The sequence below is a fragment of the Sparus aurata genome, chromosome 1 (assembly GCF_900880675.1).
Source record: "Sparus aurata chromosome 1, fSpaAur1.1, whole genome shotgun sequence".
In the NCBI taxonomy this organism is placed as follows: Eukaryota; Metazoa; Chordata; class Actinopteri; order Spariformes; family Sparidae; genus Sparus; species Sparus aurata.
In genome coordinates this window covers 18,277,347-18,299,667 of record NC_044187.1, presented here as the reverse complement: position 1 = coordinate 18,299,667, position 22,321 = coordinate 18,277,347, and the positions used below count along the sequence as shown (strand labels likewise).

Sequence of the window (22,321 nt, the reverse complement as noted above, 5' to 3'; positions counted from 1 at the left end):
TTTGAAAAAGCAAAAAATGAAATGAGAACTGCATTCATATTCAAATGGAGACGAGTCCCCATGTGCCTGCATGGTTTTCAATTATGGGCGGATATGTATATTTATGTTTGCTCCACGAAACTGGACAGGACCTCCTGATGCCTTTGTAAGGCTGAGCATCTGGTTTGTTATTCTGCTGACAGTATGAAGCCTGTATTTGTATTGTCGGGTGGTCAGATGAAGAATTTGGAATCCATAAACAAAACCATTCATCAGAAAAATACGTATGACGTATACATATAATGCTCTCTGATGGATCTGCACCAATATGGCTTATCTCATGGAGTATATTTACAATTCTATTCAGTGAGTATATCATTTTCACATCCTTAGCAAAATAGAGAAGATGTTTTGACCATGCACCTGTTGCAGAATGTGATGAAAAAAGCACCTGTAAGCACCAAGCACCAGTCTGATGAAGAATCAAACAGCATTGGACATGATTGTATGTGTTCTCATTGGTGTTCCCTCTGTTACATCCAGCACACAGGTGAAGCAACAACCAGGAAAAGTTCTAGTACTGCAGATTGCCAGTCCGCCCCAGGGGTGCTAGTAAAAACCCTTCGCCTGCCTTCATGACTGTCTCTTTCTCTCTCTCTCTCTCAAAAACGCGCGCTCCGTTGCATTGTCTCTTTCTCCTTACTTGTGTTCCTTCCTATGTCACTCAGTTTCTCTCCAGTGTGGGAAGCGCTATGTATATTCATTTATCTCAGCGGCATATCAAAGTTGGGAAAATGTTAGAATATATACAGTTTATTTACTTTGTACTAGGTAAAGCTATTCTAATGATTGTCACTGGAACAGGTTTCAGAATTAACTAGCCAAGATAATTTCTATGACATAGTACAGAATTTGGCAATACACGTTGTGAATTTGTTTGTCCCTGTTGCATTATTTATTACAAATTATTCTTGATATTGAATCAGTCAAGTGAGAATGGTGATTGTGTTTTGCGAGTTGTTTGTTAATCCATTTGTTACATCACATCAGAACACATTTCTGTGTAAAGTCCTTGCAACAGTCTTTGTAACTTCCTCTAGTGACTTATTGAACCAGTCAAACTTAAACACACATTTTTTTGCTGAACATATAGTTATGAAATAAATATCATGACTATAGAGTGGTTTCCGAGAAACCTCGCTTTCATCATACAGGATGTTTTCCATTTTGCACAAAAAATCTCTCAGTTATATGAAGGCTGGCTGGAGATGCAGTCATATAGACAGCCTGGCAATATATTCTGTCACGACTCCACTTTAGACTAAATTAATGTCAAGTAAGGCAAATTAATTCAGCTATTTAACATTTTGAATAGTGTTTTTTGTTTTTTGCAGCGTTCAAGCTGAGATCAAGATTGCAACACTTGCTAGCAGTTTTGCCACTCAGTAGTCTTTCTGCCAGTCAGTGGTTGTAACCATGGTGATTTTAACCTATTGTGGCATCACACTGATAGTTATCTGTATTTTTTCATATCCCAATATATTTTGCAGAAATCTTTTTTTCCAATATCGGGCAACCCTCATTGAACCTTTTGAACCTCATGGAGCCTGACCTGGCCATGTGGGCAGCATAAACACAATTACAACAGTAAACACAATACAAAAAAAACTTGCAACTGTCACGCACTTCAACTGAGTGAACAGTATATACAGCTAAGATGCAATACAGGAACAAAATAACTCTTATGATGCATAAACAGGAACAGTTTTATTCTCTAATGTTAAAGGGCTTTTTTTGGGTCAATTGGATAATTTACCTGGCAGTTACATGGGGCAAATACTAAGGGAAAAGTTATGTCTACATGAGAACTAGTTCATGCTACTATGTGGTTTTGATTAAATAATTTACTAAACTCCACTTAGTAAGCACTTACATTATAACAAGGATCAGTTTGAACTTAAAGGGATATTCTGGTGTAACTTTAATCCATGGTCTAACACAGTGGTTCCCAACCTTTTTTCCTTGAAGCCCCCCTTGCCTGTGTCCAAGACAAGCCAGGCCCCCCCAACCCGCATACACTAAAAGAATAAAGTCGTTAATTACAAACTTTTATTTGCAAAAATAAACAACAGCTATATTCTCCTAGTTTTACAATGTATATAGATACATTTCTTCCTTTTTGTGTCATCAGGTGTATCACACACAAACACACACACACACACACACGACCAGAATAGGCCTACCAGAGAGCAGAAAAGGCCTACCTCATAGGGATGTTGGTAATAAATAGCTTAATGAATTTAAATGTGGACCAAGAAATATGTTTCAATTTGGATTATAGAGACTTTTTCCACCAATAGGAACGTGTTTTTTCGCTCGCAAACTTTTCCTGCTTGCCGACACTTTAGTGAGAGAAGTCCGTGTTGACCGTCTCTTCCTGCACCAAACACGCAGCAAACATGACGGTAATGTTAACGAAAAAGCGTGCCGTACATTATTTATCATAAGTCCTAGCTAAGTCACAAGTTTTACTTGGCCTATCAACACAATTTAAAAACTGGTACACAGCTTGAAGGCTGCTCCAACACACAAGTCGGACTGAGACTCACTGAGGCTCCGTCTTGCTGCTACGTCATATTAAATAGGTCACGTGATTTTGACGTACCGGCGTGTCATTCGACCTCAGAGGGTTGCACAAATATAACTTTAACCTCACAACCTCAGAACAGACAAAGTTGTGCGCCCCCCCCCCCCCCCCGCGCGATCTCTGGCGTCCCCCTAGGGGTTTATGACAGTTATTATCGAGAACGGACAGGGAAAAGAACGTAATTGAGCATTTCTAACCACACTCGGTAATCGTCGCTTTGGGACTTCCCCGACCCGGAAGCTGATGGAGGAGAGTTGAAATCTGTTTTTAGCTTCACAATAGAAATCCAGCTAAACTAGCAGAGGTTAGATGCCTCGGACTGTGTGCTGAGATCCTATTTGTACTACTGTTGCTAAAGTTTGGTGCTGTTCTGAGCATTATTTGTGGCTTTTTGGTGGCGGTTTATAGATGGATCCATTTACTGCAGTATATTGTTGTCCTGCGGTCGTTTCTGAGGATGCTAAAGTTACGTAAGCTAGCGCTCTGCAAACTTTATCTCTCGAGGGGGGGGTCCTTCTCGGTGTCAAGGTATGTTAGAACATGGATTAAATTTACACCGGAATATCCATTTAAGAGCAACTGATGCGACCAGCTCCTGACCTTTGGGACCTCCATAATTAATCAGAGTAATCAGATAAGCATTTCACCCACAGGCCCTTAATTTGTAAACGATATACGAAATATATCAATCTTTGATGCCTTATCCCATAACCATCCATCAGTTATTCATACAGTTGTGCTGTGGCAGCAACAGTAAATGTAAAAGCCCTTGTTACTCTGTGTCTGCATGTTGATAAGCACATTAGATATATGGTGGCACGGCAACAATTTGGGCTACATACTTTAGACAGAGTGTGTCTGCTGTTTGTAGCATCATTTTCCCCAGGATGTTTTTTTTGTATTTTTTTTTTTATTATTATTATTTTATTCCAAATATGCAAATAGAACACAGCTTCCTGATTGCTATTTAACAAATTATTTGCACAACATAATATAGAAATGAAAATTTTGAGGAAGCAAAATAATAATGAAGCACGGAAAAAATAAATAAATGACATATTCGAAAAGGAGTGAGAAGAAGTATAGCTTGTTAGCTCTCACCCCTTTGTCTAGATGAAATTAATATATATATCTACATACACATATACACACCCACATATACATGCATATATATACATACACACATATATACACATACATACATACATATACACACACATATACACATACACATACACATACATACATACATACATATACACACACATATACACATACACATATATGCACATACATATATACATCCATATACACATTCACATTCTCTACTTCTCATCATGCTCATGTTCAGACACCTTGCAGTTTTGTGATAGGTCTTAATCTTCATTAGGACACATAAGCATCAGTCTGACACTGCAACAGAGCACATGAGAAGGTCTACCCAAGCTCCTGCCATGTAACTAGTAAAGTCCTCTTCTTCTTTTCAACCCTTTTTTCCTCAGCGTTACCCACAATGCAATGGAGATGACAAACAAACATACATTTAAATGTTACTTGCATCTTTTTTAACCCTGTCATTTTTAATTACCTTTACATTTTCATTTTACTTGCAGTAAACAGTGGTTAATGAATGGGGATCAGCGGGTGAGCCTTGATGACTATAATTATCCCCTACCCCAAACTTCTGTGTCACATCTTTAAGTTTTTTTTTTTTTTTTTCCCTTGACGTTGGTGGCCTGTTGCTATTTGTGTAGCAGTGAAGAGTATAGTTAGTTTGTAGTCCTTTGACAAAGTGGCTACGTCTTGAGTCCTGACAATTTTCTACCGTGCCTATACAGTATATGGACATCAGTATAAGAACAGCACAGAAAAAAGCTGTAAAGCTGTAAACCCTGCAGCTGTGGGGGTAGTGTCATGCAAGTAGGTGGACAACTGCATTCAGGTGATTCTCTACGAGGGGGTATGAGCCAGTGGAGAAAAGGGTCTGTCACACCCGATGATAAGATAACAGAAAGTGCAATATTACATTATTATTTTTTCTTCTCCTACTCATCTTCTCTGAAGGCAGTAGATGGCTGGCAGGTATCACTGTCACTGGCACTATCAGTACTTTCACTTACTGACATCTTGGCCCCTACTAAACTGTGAAGGCCACTGTCACAGGTATTTAGAGATTGGTTCTGAGAGTGGAGGGAGGTTCTTTCTTTAACAAGATCTTATGAGTAACACAGACTCAATAAACTTGGGCTAGAGGTCAGTTAATCGGCTCTTCTCTAGCACTTTTGCAAAATCTCAGAAGACCGAATGATGTGCAGTTGTTGTCCTGGCGCTTCATAGCCTTTTTGTTTTATTTGTTGTTGCTAGACGGCGAACATAATCTGACTACCAACAACGAGTCTCTCTTCGGGACATAAATCCTAGAGATTGGTATCATTGTCTCAACTGATATCTGTTAGACCTAGTGTCCGACCGATAGGGATTTTTTGGCCCGATAACTACAGCCGATATTAGAGGGGGTGCAATCACCGATAGCCGATATGCAACCGATATAGTGAGTTTTTGAGCTGGAGTGAAAACAGGCCTTGGATTGTGCATAGATTTTGCACCGATGTGATTATGCAATAGTACAGTCACAGTAACAGTAGTACAGACAGATGCTTTCTTAAACAAATGTCTTTATTCAAGACTTTTAACATTTAACAGACTTTTTTTAAATGACATTTAACATTTGAACCTGTTCAGTCAAGCTGAGAAAAGTGCAGATTGGCACACAAACAAAAATAAAATAAATAATGTAGCAGAACTTTCAATAAATAAATAAAAATAAATAAACAAATCTAAATAAACAACATGCTGTCAGTCAGTGTCTACTAATACTTCCAGTCAGTGAGTGGCAGGTTGTAATACAGGAAGCATAGCTTCTCTGCATTTGCACCCAACAGGTTGCTTCTCTTGTCCTCATATATGTTGCCTATTGTGCTAAAAACCCTCTCATTGGGGACAGATGTGGGAGGAGGAGTAAGGAACCGCCGGGCCAATGGAGACAGCTGCAAAACAAAACAATGCCCAGGTCAGCAATTCATGCCAAAAAACATGTCCATTCATTCGTCCCCTCCATAAACCAACCCAGCTGTGGACACACACAATCAAACCAAGCCAAAATGACGACGATAAAATAAAAGTGATCCCGCGTCGTGTCGGGGAGACTAATGCTTTCTTGGTTCAATCCTTTTAGCATTGTATTTGTATTAAACTGTACCCTTCGGTGCTTTTTTGCAAACTTTTAATAACGTATTCAATCAATCAAAAATTACTATAGCAAGCGTGTAGTGGGGAGCGTTCCGCGTTGTCTCACAAACATGGGGAAATGAACACAGGACAATCCAGTCCACAATTATACAGCAATGGCATGTCATGTGTTGGGATGTTTTTACTGTTTTGCTGCTCAAACATATACTGTGCCCTTCATTATGCTAACGTCACTCATGTAGGCTAATGCTACTACTGAACATCTGCAATGATATGGGAAAGTTGCCTCGCAGTTTTTAATTACACGGGAGATCTTGGCCGGGGACACTTTTGAAAGGGGCAATGAAATGTGGCCTATAATTGTTGTTCCATGATGTTTTCATGTTTACAGTTACTTATTCCATGAACTAACTTACCGTGGCTTGTGGAAAAGGGGGAAAAGTCCGCTGGTTGATCGGCTAACTGGTCAGGTGGTCGGGAGGTTTCGTCGTGTAGAGTGGGGGAGGGACTTCACTGAAATGTTAGCTGAGCCAAAGTCTCTGGCTGAGCTCAGCGCGCCCCACTGGACACAATAAATCAGTACACCAGCGCGTGCTTTTGTCATTGTCACACTTTTTTTTCTATCGGCGCAGCATTTCACCGATACGATAGAACCCCCGATAGAAATTGGGCCGTTCTATCGTTGGCCGATCATCGGTCGGTCACTAGTTAGACCTTTTTGCTTTGGTGAAACCCCCATTAATTACCTACTTTGGGAGGTATATTGGAGACAACAAGTCAAAACAAAACAGGAAAAAAAAAAACAAAAAAAAAACAATGAGACTTAAATTTGTCTGTACTTTGAAGAATCAGCAATGTATATATGTATATGCTAAATGCCAACTAAATGGTAGGTGACCATATAACATGCTCACAGAGCTACTGAGTCTGAAAAGTGAAGACATGTATGTGCATTATTTTTAAACCATTGGTTTTAAAAAGAAGTCCAATAATATGTAAACATATGAGAAAATGATCATACTTCTCACTTTATTCATTACCTCATTAATCAAATAATGAAGAAAATGATCTTAATCGCTCATTTCAAGTCTTCTTCGATCTAGCATGTGATCATTTTGTAAATTATGGTTTGATATTCGGTAAATAGACAATCATGCAGGGTATAGTTTAGGGCGTGGCTACCTTGTAATTGACAAGTTGTTACCACAATGTGTCCTTGGGTTCTCAGTCTGATCAAAATAGGATATCCTCTCCAGCTCAACCCTCTTGTCCAAATATGGCCACTTATGGCTTCTAAACCCAAGCTGTTGATGGCTGTAATACCAAACCTTTGGCTTTGAAAAGAACCAGTGGGTCATGTCATGATGGGTTTACAGGGAGATTCAAGTAAATGCTTATCAGATAGTAACATTTAATAAGATATCATATTGTAGAAACATGTCCTCGTTACTCATGTTGTAAAATGTGTTTCCCCACATGAACTTTGCTTGTTGCGACTATTTTTGTCATTGTTAATTTTGAGAAATCTGTTGTTGTTTTTTGAAACCTGCGGAGATGTTATTATCTTCTTATTAACTGGACTCCCAGTATAGCGGAACAGCCTGACTTCCAGAAAGCATTGATTCGAACTATCTCCCGGACACATCAAATGAGATTAGTGGGGAAGACGGCAGGTGTGCCTTTGCTGATGACCCCCAGTATGTGTCCTCTTTTAAACAACTGGACACTGCTGCCAAATGACGATCTGTGGGACTTGCTCCGGCTTGTTTGGCAACTACCAGCTACAGGATAAAAATAACATACCTAATTGGCTTTAGACTGGGAAATCATTAAATAAAGAACTCAAAATATAAGAAAATGTAACAAGGAAGGGAATGTTAAAAATCTTTTATTTTAGGTGGCAACAAATAATTGAACATGTTTGACCAATTAAGTCAAACTTATAAAATAAATCAATAAATTGCATGGGTGTGGATACAAATTGTCAGCATGTGTTGTCCTTATACCAAGAAAGACACCACAACAGTCAATGCATTTCAACATTCTAAAGACCTTTGGGACTGACCCTGTTGATTTAAAGCCCTGTTAATGTTAGCTGAAGTGACATACATTTGAATGACAGCAAAGAAGTGCAGTAGGTGAGGTAGTCAAATAGCTGGGAGGATTTCTGGTCGACAGATAAGTCTCATAAACATAAACCAGAGAGTTCATTGGATAATAAAGAAGACAGGTGGAGACCCAATGTGATTAGGAATTTAGAATGATAATTGGCTGGCTGAACTTTCATTAAAGCCTTATTTGACATGCAGTTTGTTCACTGGCCTTAATGGCTTTAACTCTAGGGGAACTCAGGGCTAAAGAAAACTTCCTTAAGAGCAGTTGGTCATTTTTGGGTAGAGAGAAAAAACAGAGACACTGTAAGTGCTACATTCAATAAAACCAAAACATCTTTATGAGAAAACGTACCTGTTGGAAAACTATTTTGACTTAAAATATTCAACAATTCAACACTAACATTTTAGACCAAGTGCATATTTTTGTCTCGCGTTTTTGAGATCAAAGGGTCAAAGAACAAGTTCTAATGTCCCCATGCCAACACCCAATACAGTGAAATATTGGACACTGTCTAGTGTGTTCCAAACCCCTTTCCTACCCAAAGCCGCGCCCCCCCCTAATGCTCCCCTGCAGCTTACTGTGGGTCCACATTGCTGCCAGATAGACTGGGCAACGGTCCAACTACCATTACCTGGGCAGGCGAGGAGCCTTGTTGGCCTTATTATGCTACTGTACTGTATGATTTATGACTCTATTAATGTAGCAGATGCACATAGACAAACATTCGGGCACACACTCATAGTTTAACCTACACGGTTTTGAATACAAGCTATATCATACTTTCAGTATCATAAGCATCACTGCTGAGGATCACATTAGTTTAGATTATGCATTCTCGGTGATTGCCTGTTATGCTACTCATCATATAGCATGGCCAGTCATTAGTTCAAAGACAAGACAGGCGACCTTCAGTTGATTCTTAAGAGCAAATAACAAAAAACAGCTTTTATCTTACTGTTTTCCTATACAGTGCTTCAGAGGTTGTCATTGCAACAAGGCCTAGATGTTGACAATGAATGGAGTCACTTTCTCTGGTCCTGTCTCCAGACCTGCCATCGCAGATATGCCTGAGCCAGGAAGTGGAAAACAAAACAAAAAAACATTGCTCTCCCTATTGAAACTGTTGTGAACTGGGGAGTTATTTTGTCTGCTATCAGTGTTTCACTTTTTGAGCAAATGTAAGAAGTCAAAAGGGAGGGAAGCAATGAGATGTCAAGAAGTTAAAACCCGCGGGGGGACAAGTTATGCTTTTGATAAGACAGGCAGAGTTACTGAAAAGGGACTGTTGACTGCTCCAATGCTATAAACATTTAAACAACATGAATTTGAATATGAGTTACAGGCATATATCAAGAGAGCATAGCCCACAGAGAACTTCATTTGTTAATGTTATGTAAAAAATGTTGATTACACTGAAACTTGTCATTTCTTTTCCCTAATCAAGTTGATTATGTGCACAACCGAGATATCTCCCCTTCGGTATAGCCTACATGAGGCAGGTCACATTCAAACTTGACGTAATTAAACCAGCAGGATACAAGTTCAATCATTAATCAAGATGTTCTGACCGCACGGCATTGTCTCCCTTCTAATTTTGAGTCTGAAAGTGGCACATGTATTATGGAAAACTATTCTTTATGTTTTGCATGGGTGCTTCTTGTTTCTGGATATCTGTCTTGCTGTCTCTGTTTTTCCCCTCCCTTTTAACCATTTTCCAAATAAACAACATGGCTCAAAATATTCATATAGTGTAATTTCTCAAAACACGCCGAAGACATCTGGAGAGTGGAGTTGGATTGTTGACTGAATATGTCCCCATTGGCAGTCGGGACGGCTTTTGTCTCTGTTCAAAGTGAAATTCTAATTAACATGTGTACAGTAATTCCAGCCTGGTTTATGTTTCAAGTAAGCCTCAGCAAGCATGTGTCTGTGCGCATGTTTCGGAGGGCGGGTAGTAATGGGTTTCATTGCAGAAATGTATTCAAACTGGCTGTAGAGGGCTCAATGGGGCATGCACTCACTATTTTAGAACAACTAGGCTTTTAGCTGGATTTCCTGCTGGTTACACTAGTTTACTAATTCATGTTCCTTTTCCTTTCTCTGCCCCAATTGGCTCTTTTTCTTTTCTTCATTAATTATTTAGGAATGCTTTACTTTTTGATTTTTAATGTGATATTTTTGGTGGTATATTTACCATTCAGTAGACATTTTGCTACTTTCCATAGGAATGCTTGTTTACTACACAGCATGTAGCTGCAGCAAATGGGACAATACCACTCAACTTAATAATTCATGTAGTTCTCAGAAGACCAAGGGAAGACAATTACAGGCATGAACATCTTTTCCAGTAGTAGAGCTTTACATTTCCTTTGAGGTCAAGCTGCTGCACAGTATAGTCAATTTTTGCTAGCTGTGTTGGCTTATATTTTTACATCATTTTTATCTTTTGCAGATATTAGAGTTTTAAACTAACAGTGTTGATTCTTGATGACATGAATACAGAATTAAAATTAAATGCATTAAAATGTTGCTTATATCCTTTACAAGTAATGATGGTGAGCTCTTCAGTTTGAGTGACGATGGTAAACCCTTTTCCGTGTTTTTCTGACCCCACAACTGTGTAACAAAGAACATGATTAACTAAATAATAGAAATTTTGAAGCATAAATTTTAAATGGTAGTAAATGCTGTGTGTTTTGTAATCACCAATAAAGTGATTAGTAATAGAAATTACTGTCTGGGCTGATTAAAACCATTTAAACTAAAAACATTTTCGACTTCTAAGTTATACAACAATAGCTTAGATTGTCAACCATTTGTGTTTTGTTTTTTTTATTATGTTTTTATTAATCATTTTTTTATTTTGCTACATTTCACTTTCTTTACTTTCTCTTTTGTATTATATGAATCATTCAGCACAATTTATTAGATGGTTTCTCGTAAGGGTCAAATGTATTTAGGTGTCTTTGCAAGTATGTCCTACTGTTTTTACATATAAATTATTCATCACTGCCCAGTTAAGCTTCCTTTACAATATAAAGACAAGGTTAAATATTCAGTGTGCTCCAGGAGGTCTAGAATATGAACAAACGGATGGATGACTGAAAAAATGATTTCACAAGCATTTGCCCTTAAGAGTACAATGGCCAAAAAGCCAAGTTGCATACTTTAACTAAAATGGCGACATTATTACTATCCCAATGGAAATTTGATTTGCAGGCTGTTATATGACACTCATAATATAAAGGTTAGTGTATATGTTATTGACTCGCCAGAATTTGGTCATCATAGTGATAGCATGTTGTAAAGTGTAAGCACTCTTTGGTACAAGAGATCAATAAAAAAGCCACAAAATAATATAGCCCACATGTGTACCCATTTGCTGAGGTGTATCGTTCTCTGAAGATTTACATTCCTACACTCCTACACATTTATACACAGGAATGTTATGTGTATCAAAAAGGGACCTGAACACAAGACGCACAGTGGTGGGCAGGAACAAAAAGCATTCTTAAATGACCAACTTAGAGTCCCAAAGTCCAAAATGCAAGCAACAAAAAGGCAGGAGACAACAACAACAACAACAACAACAACAACAACAAAAAGCAGGCAACAAAAAGGTAGTAAGCCCATGAAAACTAAAGAGTAATATAAAAGCAGGGGACAGACGATAAAACCATGAGGAACAAATCAGGGACAAGTAGAACTGTAAAGGACTAGGGAACTGACAACTAACAAAACACTGGTGCACACAGATCACATATACACATCATGTAGAACCTTGAGTTTCTTAGACTGATGGAGCTGCACGGGGATATTTTTGTGTGTGCCCATTAATCAGGTTATCACAGCACTCGCATTCATCCAATTAATTGTAGATTTAACTTTTGTTATGATTGCAAACAAAAGATAAGTGGTTTTTAAAGTTACACAACTAATCCTCTGTTATTTACCACACCCTCACAAATTGGCCTTTTCAAAGCTGTTAGAGTTGCCTTCCACTGTGTCACAATAGAAGGCCAAGCCCTGAGTCAGGCGCTCTTCATTAGGTTAATCAATCAGAGTGTGGGTTATGACTAATGCCCCTCCTGGGCCAGTGTGGGCAGAGCTTTGTCAAGCAGCATAATAGTCACAACCAAGCAGCCTTTGAACCCTGGAATAGGGCCACCAGAGGCGATACAGTGGTATGTTTAAGACTTGGTTGAACTTCCCTCTTAGACAAAATAGTTGTCATCAAATATTGGAACGTCCTGGAAGGCACATTTGACATAGGCTGATATGACATGTGCCCTGTCTCACTGGTTAATGCCCCAAAGTGGGATCAAACTAATAACCTCACCCTGTGTGGGGCAAACATAAGGTTGCCTCTGGCCATGATACGCTGTCAAAATCAACATTCACATTGAATTGCAGGCTTGAAGCCTGGCCTAGACTTGAGGAAAATAGAACTTAACTCTTTCATTAGCCTGCAGGTAGGAGCTGTCTTAATGCTCTGTGCAAGCAACCTATCAAAATACTACAATAAATATTTTTCCAAACCATTTGGTAATGAAGTCAAAGTGCCTTTCAGTTAGCTGCGATATACATTACAAAACAGCAAAGGACACACTTGACTTCACATTATGCTAAGATGAATCTACTCTTTTCTTTAAGGAAGGCTTGAAAATCTTTAGTGGGTTCAAAGGCTTCAAAATTCACTGTCAGCAAATATGCTCTGCTGAATTCTCCGCGAACAATAGGCCCAATCCCTATTTGCTAATCACACTACTCAGAAACTCATTGTGCTCTGCAAACTTAGAAGAAAGGGCAAAAAGTGAAAATAAAAATGTTGATGTAGATTTGTATTACAGCATGGTTCCACAGTGTATTCAAACAAAATGTTGTCTGATATATTAGGCGTATAAGGAAACTTTGATCGTGGCAATTTGAGCTCCATTGCAAACAGTGTCATTATTTACTGTGCAAACTTGCCAGAGACGGTTTTCACAAATACTGACTAGTTAGGGCCTTTAAAGAGAGCAACGAAGTAACTGATAATGAGGTTCAAGGACAAAGAAAGTCTCAAAAAAATGAGTTTAACACTGTGAAACTTATTGAGGGAACTGACACTATCAGTCATGTTTGTGAGCTTGTGAGGATGACTTCAGCCATTGCCAATTACCTTGAAAACCTCTCAGCCTTTGTCAACCCAGCATTTGCTTCTCTTTCTACTCTCTGCCTATTCCCAACTCCTGGTGATAATTGCAACCTGACATCCTGTGTGGAATAACAATTGGGTTGAGAGGGGATGTTCTCTGTTTCCCTTGATGTTCTTTTATTTTTTGCGTCTTTCTTTGTTGAGATCCGCAGTGTGTGGAACTTTGTTGCTCATTTTTGCCTCCTTGAAGCGCTAATTTCTGATGTAGATGTCAACGTAAGGATAGCCATAATGCAACAAGGGAAGACAAGGGAAAGGGGAATAATAATTAAATATTTTTTGTGTGTTATATTGGAAGCTATTGCTCTCGCCTTACAATCTTCTGGTGATTAAGACATCCATATCTTATAGATAGGACTTGGCTTCAAATTCTCCTCCTCCCCCTCCTCCTCCTCCTCCTCCTCCTCCTCCTTCTTGTTATGAGATACCATCTCACAATTTCTGGAGCTGTATAATTGAGACATAACTATCTTGTCATACAGAAACAACAATTACATTTATGAGACAAGTACTTGTTGCAACAAGAAAAATCTTGATGTCACTGTCTGATTTAATTTTCTTTTTTTCCTTTTCTGGTTTAAGGCATTAGGGCATGTCGATTGTATAACATGATTAGAAATGTGACTGATCTCTTAAGATTAATAATTATTAGTTATTTCTTCAACATTGGAAATGTACACGAGTTCTAGAGTGGAGGATGTGTCAGTAGCACTAGTGAGAGCAAATGTTAAACTGTATTTCTTTCTACTGCAGCACAAATAAATTACACAGGCTTAGAACCAAATATGGATTTTGGTCAATTGATCAGTCAGTTGAGAAGATCAATATAGATTTTACCTCACTGATTGCAGTACAGAGATAGATCTTCGACACTTAGCATAAAATTTGAAGGAGCAAGCATTGTCTCATCTAGGGTACAGCATACCTTTATTAAACACCTGTACTGTAGACATAAAATGTCTAACACAAAAGACACTGCTTTTACAAATCCAAAGGAAATAGGCAATCAAAGAGAAAGGGAGAGACAGAAAGCAAGAAAGCAAGAAAAGAAAGGCAAAGAAAGAAAGAAACATTAAACATTAACCGCATTCTTTTAAGTTGTTTTATTTTTACCCCGCACTTCACTTTTAGACAACAAGTCACCATACAGCATACTAGGGCTGGGCGATATGGCCTCAAATCAATATCACGATATATTAAGCAACTCACCTCGATAACGATAAATGAACGATAAGTAACACCCCCCCCCCCCCCCCCCCCCCCCCCCCACACACTTTGAAGGACTGTAGAACTACACTGTAGTTAAGATTTATATTATTTATTTAGTAGTTAAGAACAACTGATAAGCACACGATTGAACAGCTGAAAAGCACAGATTACTTGAAATGACAACAACTGAACAAGTTTAAAAGTATAAAATAACTTACATTTCCTTCAAACACATTAAAAATACAGTCTCTTATAAACAAATTCTAACACTTTTAGCTGGTCCTGATCGCTTCTCGCTTTTTTTATTTCTTCGAATTGAATCACGCAGTTGTACTGCAGGTGGTGGAAGAAGTTGGATGTGTTACCTTGACTTGTTGCAACAGTCTTTTGGCACAGTTAACATTTGACATTTTTTTAATTTTAGATTTCTGCATATTAATATTCATATAAAATAGAAGAAGCACTAAAGTACAACAAGAATAGCTGTGTCTCATTCGTCCAGTTTACTAATACAATCTGCTGCTGGAGTCACTGGGCCCCATGACATGGAAGATATTGAAAGAACTGCAATTATTTTGTATTAATATATTTATGCTAAGTAATTTGATGACGTTCCCTAAATCAGTTTCCAGCGATTCAGTGCCATGTTCTGGGAGGTGAGCTAACCGTCCTCCTACTGCTCACACTGGGTGAACCTCAGTAAAGTCACGGCTGGACCCGAGTAGAGCTTAGAATCAAGCCCGACCCGATCGCGTGCACGTTGTGTCCGAGCCCGGCCGACACATTGAATGTAATTATGAGCCCGAGACCGATTTAAACCCGACAACAGTTTAATACGTGGGCTGTTATAACTGACGTTCTCGACTACAATTGCGAGTTGTTTGAACTACAGAAATCTTAATGAATAATGCAACAAGTGCCGCACTTAATGCACTCGACAAAGTCGACACATGTTATTATCACGGCCCACGACTTGTTTAAAATGGGTCCACACCTCCGACTTTCCTCAAAACTTGCTCAAAGTCAATTCTACTGTTTTTATTTTTTCTTTACATCTTCATGCTCCATGTTGCGCTACACAATCAGTGATGCCGGTAACGCGTCACTCTAATCTGACCACTTTTTTCAGTAACGAGTAATCTAACACGATAATATTTCCAAACCAGTAATCAGATTAAAGTTACTTATTTAAGTCACTGTGCGTTATATCAGTTTTGTCATTTTCCTTAGTAAAAATATATATTTTTGCTTTTTTCTTGCGTCTTGGGGAGTGACGTCACGTACGCGAGAAGTCACGTTTTCCAGCATGAGGACACTCACGTGTAAGACCACGCAGAGACACAAATGCAAACAACAATGGAGGGAGGAGAGAGATGCATGTTTTCTGGCTGGAAATACAGTCATTATTTTGAGTGAATAAAAAACAAAACACAAATGTTTGATCAATGGACCGGCCGCTGAAGACAGTGGCCTGTTGCAGCCTTTGAACGCAGCATCATTACACAAACTGTCCGCGTCTCACAGCCAGAGTGGGTTCACTTGATTACTAACCTGGCATAGCTGGTGTTGCATCAGCGGGCGGAGTTTGAGATCAAATTAATGTAAAATAAGCACATGGCTGAGTAGATTAATCAAGTGGACCTAATGTTTGAGTATCAGACGCTTGAGAGCTACTGCGTTCCGCTGGATTAAATAAAAGTGGGGGGGACATGTCCCCCTGTCCCTAGTGGATGTTATGCCTATGACACCGAATATACCGACATGGGCAAAATTACGTCGGTTATCGTCGTAAATTTCGGTATCGGTAAATTTTTGGTTTAACGCCCAGGCCTACAGCATACATAGCTTCAAAAGATTCTGTGAATTGAATGTAATCAAATATCAGAAGTAAACATGTATTTCTGTTCAAAGCCTTAACACAGGGTTTAGGCCGTTGTCTTTTTTGTCCGTGAGGAAATCTAAGAAGAACATTTTTGAAACTCTGTGTAGGTAATGGCATGAGTTCACAAAGTTTTCCACTGTAGAGGCTGTTGTTTATTGTTGGCCGGCTGTCAGCAAAGCGTAGGACACAAAAAAATCTCGTAATCAGATTGCTTGTCTTTTATGTTTTAACCACTATCTTGCAGATATTTTTTTCTGTTCTATATTTATCTCTTTTCCCTTTGTGCATTTCTTTTCTGCAATTTCTCTCCTTCTATCTCTTCCTCCGATCTTGTATTTTTAATTTATTTTTTTGTAGCCCCGAACTTCCCTTCCCCATCTATCTTCCCTTCCCCATCCCTTCCCTTCCCCATCTATCTTCTCTTTTACTGCAAAACCTTGTATTTACTGCACTTTCCTGCCAGCTGAAAATGAAAAGTAGGTTATGCTTTTTGCCTGCACTCTCTCACCTTGCATGTTATTTTGCATCATTTGACAGTCTGTCATCCTGCCCCAGGATTAGACTGGCTGAGAAGGGACCAACCACTGCTCTGTACTATTACCTTACGCTTATGAAACTTGTCATGTATGCCGCAGAGGAAAATCTTAAGGCTTTTCCAGTCAGAGTTATTGGTGAATGTTTGATTTATTTGCAGTTTACTTGGGCAACTTTAGTTTGATTTGGTGCTGCGGTGTTAGAACCATGTTTGGTTAAACCTTAGGATGGAAACCCTATAGGCTCAGACTGCTTGTAGGTAAATGTTTTGCTGTGAGTGGATGGAAAGGGGATATAACAGTGGGCATCTGTTGCTGTCCTGCATCAAGAATCCATCCTTGATCAAGTCATCATTGAAATAAATCGGCTTTATTATCATTGTAACATTTTCATTATTGTCTGATCAAGATGGCTGATTAGTGAACTTATGGACCAGAAAACTAGTTGGCAACTTTTTTAATCAGTTAATCATTTTGTTTTGTTTTCAAGCAAAAATAATGAAACATTTGCTGGATCCAGCTTCTTGTATGTAATAATTTACTGCTTTACTATTTATGATAGGAAATTATCTTGGTTGGACTAAAGAAACTATAGAAAATTACGCTTTTTTGGAGGGGCAGGGGGCTTTTTTTAAAACTAAAGAATTAATTGATTAATCATGAATGTAATCTTCAGATTTATCGATAATGAAAAACAATCACTATGCAGCCCTATTGTCGAAGAAGTCTTGGGAGATTAGTAATGATCTTATATGATATTGCCTCTAGGTGAGATTGGAATCTGAGTAAGAAAGGGCTACCATAACAAATTCTCGAGTAACAGTCCACCACTGCCTCTCACTACTATCTGTTTTTTTAGTTCTTATGTCTCCATGAGTAATGTTTCCGGATGTTACTTACATAGTGTTTTATATAGTCTGCAGGGGTCACTACCTTGCTTAGGAAATAAACTCTCTAGCACCTTGTTTCCATCTCATCAATTTTCTGCAACTATTGCTCACTTGCATAACACACTGTAAATGGCACCAAATGCATTTATCATCACAACTAGAGCTAAAAATTGCCACCTCTGGGTCCTTGTTTGTGTAAAAAGCTGTATGCACTGTGCTTTTTGAATTCTTTAAAACATGGCTGAGCAACTCATAGGGTGCAGGGAGCACATGCAGAGTACTGATTGATATGGGTATCGAAAGAGTCAGGCATGACCTTGCCTCTTAAAATTATTACACCACAAGCTTCTGTGACTGGCACATTTAAATAGTATGGGTGTAACAACTCACAGATACAGTCATTCCCCCACTGCAGAGATCATATAAGATAATGCAACAATATATATGATGTGTAGAAAGGGGGAATATCCGTGTGGAGTCACATTTTGCAGGAGAGGTCCGTAATAAAACAGCAACTGGCTGCTCCCTCCAATAGACAGGCCTGGACTATGCAAGTCTACAGGGAGTGAGTGTTTTGTGCCCTAAGAGTTTTTGGATCAAGTATCGGTTATAATTTGTGATTTCCCTGTTCAACATTCTGGTGGCTGATTGTTTTTGATTCAGCCTAATTCAGTGTCACAATTTGCTTTAATCTTAATATATTTGTAAAAAAAAACAAAAACCCTTGAACTGTTGATTGCCAGCGTATTTGAGGCGTTTTGTGTTTGTTAAGCAAAACAACTCCATTATGGACTTGAAGTCTGTGATAGATGTTCATATTTGTAATTGGAATTTGTTAAGTGAAAACCAAATGATTTAGGTATGGGGGGTTAAACAAGAAAATGCTTTTTAGTTTCACTTCTGTTTTCTCCTTGAATGGATTTGTTACAAAACACTTTATCCCTTTTGGGGAGAGAAACACGGTCGTAAATTTCTTTACTCATTTTTTAAGCTTTTTAAAAAAAAACAAAGGTCTAAGATGGTTCCAGACCTGAGCTTGTCTTTTATTGTTTTTTTCTTGTTTTTATACATGTAATCTTTTTGTTTAAATCTGCATCAAAGTCATCTGTATTTTATCCAGATACTATACAATTGCCACTGAAATCAAAAAACGATTTTGTCTACACAGAAACAGGCACTTTGTCCTAATGTTTTAACTCTCCACTCCTCTTATCGGTGTTAAACAATTTAACAAGTACACTCACTGGTTAACAGGCTCCTTTCATATATAGTACAATGATAATAATGCTGTTGATCTGTAATCAGAAATGAGACCCTGCAGGAAAATGCTGCTGATGATACCTATGATGCAATCTTATCACTAGATACAGTTTCTGAGTCTGAGGCTCCATTGGACATGCCTCAGCCCAGATGGTAAGCCATTACTGTCCTGACCTTCTACTTGTCCTCTGGCCCCACAGAACAAGATCATCCTGGACCCTCTGACATTCAGCGAGGCTCGTTTCCGGCCCTCTCTGGAGGAGCGCCTGGAGAGCATCATCAGCGGTGCCGCGCTAATGGCTGACTCTTCATGCACACGTGACGACCGCCGCGAACGCATAGTGGCTGAGTGCAACGCCGTTCGGCAGGCCCTTCAAGACTTGTTGAGCGAGTACATGAACAATGTGAGTTTCCTTTCTGACTAAATATTATATGCTTAATAGCTAATTGCAACTTTGCACATGCTCACCTTTGAACACACACACACACACACACACACACACACACACACACACACACACACACACCAAACAGACATTATAATGTTGATATCCTTTCACCTTTCTACTTAATCCTGCCTAAATTATATAGTTTCCTGTTACTTACTAGTACAACAGTTGTAGATTTGGGAGCCGATAAGAAGATAAAAGGTAAGGTGTGATGAACATGTCCAAATCCACATTCATAAAACTCTGTGTATTTTCACAACTAAAACTATGTGTTTGCAGAAATATGAATGCAGAATATGAATTTTCTTTTTTATTCAAAATTATTTCCAAACCCACAATTAGCTATTAATAGATGTAGAAAGTCCTTAAACATCCAGATGTATATCAATACTTCTGCCGGCTCCACCACTCATTCGACTTGTCAATGAGAATAACAGCAATGAGGAAAAAGTACAACTAATTCTGTTTCATCGGCGACAGAACAGCTGCCATTACGTGCAAACGTTACACACAGCTCTGGCTATTTATAGCATTGTCCCTGCACATGTACTTCTACACCATTATCGGTGTAATGTCTCAGTCATCATTATTAAATGTCAGGAGGATGATCAGTGATTAATCTGCAAGAGATCGTATTGAAACAACTTAACAAAGTGCTTTGCAATCCAGGATCAAAAGACAAGATTATTAACAGGAAAGCAGTCACACCAATGCTGTTCAAAAGAGCATTATTCATAAAACATTACAAATTAGGTTTGTAAATGCACCTCAGAGTGACATTTTACACAATGCTGTGTGGACTGCAAAATGACAACACAATCAGTGAAAATGGCAAAAAAAAAACCAAAAAAACCTTACATTACCAGGTCTCTCACCTTTTCAGCACATCACTTAGTGGATAATTTCAGGATCCCATCAGTAATCGCTAACTAAATTCCTGACTAAAATGCATAACAAATACAAAATAAAACTGACGTACAATAGTCACTGTTTTGAGGATTTGCATATAAGCATCTTGATTTAATGAAATGCAAAATGCACAACCTAAAACCAACCAGCAACACTTTCCTAAGAAAACTGTTGTACTTGTTATAAGAAAGCCAACATCAAAGTTGCAGACTTGACATGCAGTAGTAATAATCGTGTGTGCATGACATGAGAGAACTTTCAATTTCTCAGTAAAATGTAATTTCAACTTAAATGGGCACATCATGGGCCTTTGGCTACATACAATGTTGGTAATGTCACATGTTTGCATGTTACGAATATAAACCTCATGGGCAACATTAGTGTTTTTTTTCTTGGTCTGGCTCTTCATTTAGTAAACCATTTTTCTAATGCACCGCTGCAATTGGCACAGCTGTATAAAGGTTATGTGACTGGCTAACACAATGATTAATTATCACACACATCCAGCTTTATATTCTACTTTAACAGACCTACCTGAAACATACCTTGTGCATAGTGAGTTTTAAGCCACGTGAGCTTTGTCTATTTAGGCATAAATAATTTACTTACTTGAGTTACTGTCATTGGCTCTGCACACATAATTTGCTTATGCTAAAATATTCTAAAACACTCAGGTTGAATCAAGTAAATATATGGTTCCCTTTAGTAATGTTCGACTCATTCCTGTATTCATTTGGGGAGATGTGTACAGCAGACATTTTGATGGGTAGTGGAGTGGTTACAAAAATCGAGCACCCTGTCTAAGTAAATGACATTACATGTACAGTACATGTTGATAAAGAATAGCTCACTCTGTATTCCTTAATACACTAAAAGAAGGATTGAGAGGGAATAGTATGGAGTTCCCTCTCAATGTTCTTTATTGACAGTAAAGGCACTGAAGATGATGCTCATTGAACAGGATCTCGGCAGGCGTTCTCACATTAAATTTGTAATTGTAGGAATAACAGCACCAGTGATAGCAATGACATGAAAAAAAAAGCCAAAAAAAACCCCAGAATTGATCATAACGACAGACGCAAAGTTACTTTCTACCCAAGGAAACTTAAGCCAAATATAAGTCTAAATGGAAAGGTCTATTCTTTCCTGTACAAGGATCCTTGAGGAAACAGTAATGTTAAGTTAACATTGAGATACAATCAACATGGCAACCTTTCAGCTGCCATAAACAGAGCCATTCATCACTGAAAAGGCAGAGCCTGTAACTTCCACAGTGGGGCACTTACTGGGCCAGTCTGAGTTCTAAGATAACCCCTAATGGGCTTTGACTGTTGGTGAGTTATTGCTTTGTTCAAAATGACTGTAATGTACCCATGTGCTCTACTAAACTGGGACTCAGAGTACACATTTAATATTGTAGCCTGAAGTAGTTTAGCCATCTGTAGAGGAAGAAACTTGGGACGTGTTAATACTTAAGTGATGCTGCCATTGATAATTAAAGGATTTAAACTCATAATGTGTTCTCTTAAGCACCTGTTACTGTTGTTTTTCTTTTCAACTTTGTAAACCCCTTACTTGCAGCTAAGATGAGAACTTGCAGAATTTCAAAAGTGGACTGGTGATCCAAATGGACCATCAGCATGACTGCTGTCTCAAGGATAGAGCCAGGGTGCATGCAAAAGACTGCTTTTCTCATAAAAGAAAGGAGAACTTTAGTGCCTCTTTCACCACTGTCAGCATCTAGTTTAGGCTGAAAACAGCTCTCAAAGAAGGTCTTTAACATTCGGATGCTAGTGTTTTCACCTTATGAGTCTGTCTGTGGTCTTGGACACACTTTTTGTACTGGGAACTACCACAGACTAAGTTTTGAGTGCTGTTACATTTATGTATATAAATCTGTCTGTTTGTCTGTCAGACTTTTGTCTATCAAACCATATGTATTAAGGGCGTCACGATTTCTATTTCAAATTGAAATCGACCGAAATTAAGTCAAAATCTCGAA

At 38.6% G+C, this 22,321-nt stretch overlaps 1 protein-coding gene across 2 annotated transcripts in view; it reads left to right on the top strand.

Annotated features, from left to right (window-relative positions):
- The window catches only part of ctnna2 (catenin (cadherin-associated protein), alpha 2), a 383,489-nt gene that overhangs the window by 94,257 nt on the left and 266,911 nt on the right, over window positions 1–22,321 (top strand). For both annotated transcript variants that reach the window (XM_030412821.1, XM_030412835.1), the window contains exon 7: window positions 19,162–19,365. In XM_030412821.1, the coding sequence (XP_030268681.1) occupies window positions 19,162–19,365 (204 nt within the window). The remainder of the gene's footprint in view (window positions 1–19,161; window positions 19,366–22,321) is intronic.